The following is a 6,000-nucleotide window of genomic DNA, read 5'->3' as shown; positions in this document are numbered from 1 at the left end:
GTTTTCCATATGCTTTCAGGTGTCTTCACCTAAGTGTACATATTTATGCCTATATTTAACACCTATCTACATTTGGGTTCTACAATGCATAGCATTGCAATTAAAAGAACGAATTCTGATATGAGACCTTGAATAAAAATCTTAGTCCCCACCACTTCCTGGCAAGTGTTTTGTTTTTTTTTTTTTTAATTTTTTTTAACGTTTATTTATTTTTGAGACAGAGAGAGACAGAGCATGAACGGGGGAGGAGCAGAGAGAGAGGGAGACACAGAATGGGAACCAGGCTCCAGGCTCTGGGCCATCAGCCCAGAGCCCGAAGCGGGGCTCGAACTCATGGACCGTGAGATCGTGACCTGAGCTGAAGTCAGACGCTTAACCGACTGAGCCACCCAGGCGCCCCCCCTGGCAAGTGTTTTAATCTAACTAAGCCAGTTTCCTCCTTTAAGAAATGGAGATGATTGCTACCTCAAGAGTAATTGTAAGAATTACATTAGTTAATGTATAAAGTACCAAGCATGTTATATGTCACAGGGTTTAAGTCTTCCTTAAACCATTAATACAACAGAAACTATCATATTTAGGAGAGACTGTAGGGATCAGAGATGTTTATTGAATGAAAAGGCACCCGAAACCAATAATATTGCACTGTATGTTAACTAAAATTTAAATGATATTTTCTTTAAAGGAGAAAAAAAAGGAACCAATAGCACAGATTTCTTCCTCTCCTTTGTAATTGCTTACCTGCATAAGGACTGGAACCTCAGCTCACTGCACACTGTCACCTGAAACGCCCATCAAGTTATCAAAGAAGGCAATGTAAAAACCCCAGGTATATCTTCTTGTAAGGACCCGAACTGTTGAACCGGAAAGCGAAAAGTACAAGTGTTACAACTGACCTTCGACCCGCGCTCCCCCATCGGTCGCCTGTTTATTTAAATGGTGCGTCCCCTCGGGTGCCACCTGGTAACATTTAGGCCCAGCGCTCCGGGCGGATTCGCGGGACGCGGCTGGAGGCGCCAGTTCTCCCAGGTGTCCGCGGCGCTGGGCGACCCCGGCCACCCCGAGCCCGGCACCCCGGTGAGGGCTTGGCGTGGCTAGACGAGCTCGGCCGGCTGCGGTGGGTGCAGAGGCCTCCGCGCCTAGCCACGTCCCCCCCTTCGCGGGGCGCTCGGAGCCGGCGGGGACCGATACCTGGAGGACGCCTCCAATCCTCGCGGGCGCCACGCCTGCCGCGCCTGCGGCGCGGGGAATAAGAAGTGAGAGCCCGGCCGCAGAGGTAAAGCTCGGGCTCGGGCTGTGCGCCGCGGGGCCACGGTTGGAACGCAGGACCCGGGAGACCGAGCGACCATGGACGTGCCGCGGGGCATCGGCACCTTCGTGGTGTGGGACTACGTGGTGTTCGCCGCGATGCTGCTCATCTCCGCCGCCATCGGCATCTACTACGCCTTCGCGGGGGGCGGCCAGCAGACCTCCAAGGACTTCTTGATGGGCGGCCGCAGCATGACAGCCGTGCCCGTGGCGCTGTCCCTCACCGCCAGCTTCATGTCGGCAGTCACCGTCCTGGGCACCCCCTCGGAGGTCTACCGTTTTGGGGCCATATTCAGCATCTTTGCCATCACTTACTTCTTTGTGGTGGCCATCAGCGCGGAGGTCTTCCTCCCGGTGTTCTACAAACTGGGAATTACCAGCACCTACGAGGTAAAGGGTGAGGGTGGGTTAGGGGGGGAGCGGAGGGGGCAGGACTTTTCAGGCTCTTGGATTTTTCCTGGGGGCAGACTCACCACCACATCGAAATATCTCCCTGTCCAGGTCCATTACCTCCCCTGTCCTCCCCTTTTGGGGAGAGGTGTCCTGTGAAGGCCACAAAAATCTTGGAATTTACTCTCAGGAGCTCACTGACAAAGAGAGGCTTCCAAAGTAAACGGAGTGATTTGGATTAGTGCTCACTAAGGCGCTTTCTGCTTTAACATCTTTGATTCTGAGTCAAGGAGAAAGATTTAAAAACTTTTTATCTGGGGGAGGGTAAGTTGTTCAAATCTCAGCCTCTCCTCCTTGAAAGGAATCCCCTTGTTCCAGGTCCATAGGCACCACTCACTTTCCCAGGATCGTCTGGGAAGAATTTGCGCACTCTCCCCTCCTTGCCCCTCCACACACACACACACACACACACACACACCCTCCAGAGGCACATGCCCAAGTGGGTAAGGTGCTGTAACTCCTGTCCCAGTACCTACATTTGAGATCAGAGTCTACCCCTTACTAGCTGGGTAACCTTGAATGATTTATTTAACCTTTTGTGCCCATTTCTTTCATCTCAAAATGAAAATAATAATACCAACTACCTCATCTAGTTGTTGGGAGGATTAAATGAGATGATGCAAGGGTAACATTCAGAATAGTGTCAGGGGCTGGGTGAGTGCTGGAAAAACGTGGGCCATAAATATTTGTGGTGACAGTAGCAGACATGGTTATCTTGGGATAGCTGGGAAGATTTGGCTGAAAGGTTCTTAAACAGTTCTGCCTTTTCTCTCAGTGGAAAAATGATTAAGGAAGGCACTTGTTGGGATGAGCACTGGGTATTATATGTAAGTGATGAATCACTGGGTTCTACTCCTGAAACCAATACTACACTGTATGTTAACTAACTCCAATTTAAATCAATAAATAAAACCATCTTTCCTGCTGCACAGCTCCATTGGTTATAGGTTTTCTCCAGTTGTCTGCAGGAAAGGGCTTTGGAGAGGGAGGGAATGTTTGGTTTAATTTAAAGAACTGTTGAATGTGAGCGGGGTGGGGGTGCAGTTCAGCACCCTTAGTGGTCTCTTTATCCAGGCACTAACCCATGAGGCACATGGGCAAACCTGCAGAAGTTTCCTCTTGCACAGGTCATTATCCAGAGGGCTCTGACACTCATTCTTAGCCTTAAGTTCAGGTACTTTTTGCTCCAGTCCAGAGCCACTGGAAGGTGGTTTCCTAGTGAGGCTGGTTCAACTGGTGCTGGCTGCGGGGCCTCAATGGCACAACAAGTGTTAGTGACAAACTGCCTGGGCTGTGGTGATGCCATCCAGGGCGAGGCACCCCTGGGGCAGCAATGCCTTCCACTCACTCTGGTCATTGTGTTTGGGAGAGTTCCGTCATCATCCCAGAAGGGAGCAGAATGGAATTTCTCTGTTTTGCTCAAAATTAACAAACTGGCTGCCTCAGGCCAATCTTAATTTTCTGTCTTTTTTTTTTTTTTGACCCTTAAAGTGTTTTGAAAGAAAATTAATTTAGCATTTATGATGTTGAGAAGTCAAATACAATTCCAGATTCTAGCTTCTTTTGAAAATTTAGAAGCCTGGTGACACTGGGCTCACATTCCCTGGGGTGAATTCCATGATCAATTCCCAGTTTTACAGCCATTGTTCTCACTTCCTGTTAATTCTCGTAGCTGCATGGTTACTTTCTCATGATAGAGAAATCTTTATCTGCATTTTTGTCTTTCTCAAAAATGCAAAAGGGAACATGGACAGGGTGAAGGGAGTACTTGGTTTTGAGAGAGATGTGAGAGGACATATTTCTTAGTGGATGTGAGGAATAGTCCAACATTTTAATATATGAACACCTGGCCAATCCACTTGTGTATATTACTTTATGAGTCCTTAGGCAGTTTGAGTCTGTGAGCTCTGATCTATAGTCAACCAACTCCAAAACTCAGAAAGGGTTTGAAGAACCTGGCAAGAGGACTTCAGTCCCCAGAGATGAATGCTCCTCTCATAAGCACTGACCCATGCCTCCTCGGGACAGCAGCATTAATTCAACCAGAAAGAGATTACCCATACGTTTCCAGCAGTGGAGGCTGTTAGCAGAGTTCCAGCTAAAAATGGCAAGAAGTTAATGTTTACTGAATGCTTAATACATGTGTGGCACTGGGCTGCATGGTTTACACACATACATTATCTGACTCAATACTAAAACAATCCTTATAAGGGAAGTGCTAAGAGAGCCCCATTTTGCAGACAGAGAGACTCAGAGTAAGTTAAGCTACATAAGAGTGTGAAGCAAAGTAGACACATGCCTAGAGGCTGTGCAGTGGTGCATACTGGCTGCTTCTGAAGCCTCTGGTGAGTCTGTTATAACCCTTAAGCAGGGCTTACAAGAGTACAGAGAGAACAAGGGAAGTAGAACAGAACACACAGAGTTGTGGGCACGCTGGCAGCTTGCATGACTGGTGGGTGCCCAGCAGCTGGGGTCAGGGAAGTTAAGATAACATGCTTTGTCCCTGACAATTGGCCATAGCAAACACTCTCCTGTAACTCTTTTCTATTTGTTTTTATATATGCCTCAGAGGGTACCACCTACACAGAATAAGAAGTCCAGCGCTGGGTGATATACCCTGGTATTCTTGCTCAAATATGAAATCTCTTCCTACTTATATTTCTTTAGCTAGAATTGGCTATTCAGAAGCATATCTGTTATCTATTTATCACTGCTTTTAAAGTATAGGCCTGATAGGTGTTAGCTACTTCCAGACCCACAGATAAGAATGTAATGCAGGAATACAATTTCGTTCACCACTTCTTCAGGATCTTTCTGGATCCACAAAATCTGTGTGTTGGAACTGAGTTGTCTAGGTATATATATATAACCTATAATCCCTAAATATATATGTATTTTTGTGAATTATATGTATTTATATATATTATTCATATGTATTTATTTCGAATACATATGTATGTTTATAATTATGCGTTATATTTATCTGTGGATTTGGATGCCAATTTTTAATGTCTTACTTTTGAATAACAAGTTACAATATTTCCCCATCCATTTATATCACTTGATAGTCTCCAAAGCCCTGCAAAGTAAGAGGGGAAAGAATTAGTACTGTGATCCTCATTTTCAAGAGGAGGAGCCTAAGATTTCCAGTGACTTCCCCGAGCTTGTGGAGTCATGATTGGGACTGGGTCAAGGGCTGGAACTCCTCCCCAAAACTATGCTGTGCTGTGTGTTTTTTACCTGTTAGTTGTTTTTTGAAGGTCCTACCATGCGTCAGTGCCACCCGCTCACTCTGAGTCTTAGAGACATGGTCAGTTTGCCTATTTATTTGGAATAATGTAGTGGTTCCCTGCCAAGATTTCGGCATCAAATGGTCCTAGACATGCATTGTGGCTGTGAGAATTGTTAGGTTGCAACTTTGGTGTTCTCTCTGAACCCCAGTGCCCTCTGCTCTGATGGGTAGTACTGGCCTCTGGGAATTGTTGGAAGGACAGTGTATATAGCAAGTACTCTACAACTGTCACCTGTGATTATGGAGCAAAAATATCTGGTGTCCTTGCCTCTGATTATTACTTAATGTCAATTTTTCCTTCCTCTTTATTTTCCCCTGCTCTACGAAAAGACTTGTTTTCAGCTTTAAAATTCTCTCTACATGAGTAATATTCAAGTTAGAGAATGAGAACCTAGCTTTCTTCCAGCTCTAAAATTCTATGACTCTAACTCTATAATATATTATGACATATACTATAGGAGATAAGCAGATTATATTTTAAGATGTCAAGGAAAGTAGGAAGAATTGGCAGTTGTTCATTGGCCCCGAATGGAAACTGACATAGACTGATTTAAATAAAAAATAATTTATTTGGGAGGATACAGGGGTAGCCCATCCGAGAGTGAAAAGATGAGCAAAGAGGCTGTGAAAAGGATGGAAGCCAGGATGGCCTCTTCAGGCCACTGTCAGGATCAGTCCTCTTTTGCTCCAGCCATTTTCTGTCTTTATATTATGCCTCTAAGATTTAAGTATCCATTGGAGAGAGAAGCTGATTGCCTGAACTTGGGTCATATGACCATCCCTTGGTCAGAAGAGGCAGGGCACCTTGATAGACAGTTCCATCACAATTTCCTGCAGTGGGAAAGGTTGATTCCCAAATGGATCAGGGAAATATCTAAAGTACATACCAAGACAAAGGGGAGAATGGCACTTTGCTCATTCTATAAATGCAGAATATAATCCACTTATAT

At 45.5% G+C, this 6,000-nt stretch overlaps 1 protein-coding gene across 1 annotated transcript in view; it reads left to right on the top strand.

Annotated features, from left to right (window-relative positions):
• The first annotated feature begins 897 nt into the window (after nucleotides 1-897).
• Nucleotides 898-6,000, top strand: part of SLC5A8 (solute carrier family 5 member 8) — a 55,089-nt gene continuing 49,986 nt past the window's right edge. Inside the window, exon 1 of the mRNA XM_015070863.3 lies at nucleotides 898-1,698. Coding sequence (XP_014926349.1) covers nucleotides 1,348-1,698 — 351 coding nt within the window. The 5' untranslated portion in view covers nucleotides 898-1,347. The remainder of the gene's footprint in view (nucleotides 1,699-6,000) is intronic.

Source organism: Acinonyx jubatus, chromosome B4, assembly GCF_027475565.1.
Source record: "Acinonyx jubatus isolate Ajub_Pintada_27869175 chromosome B4, VMU_Ajub_asm_v1.0, whole genome shotgun sequence".
In the NCBI taxonomy this organism is placed as follows: Eukaryota; Metazoa; Chordata; class Mammalia; order Carnivora; family Felidae; genus Acinonyx; species Acinonyx jubatus.
This window is presented reverse-complemented; position numbering and strand designations above follow the sequence as displayed.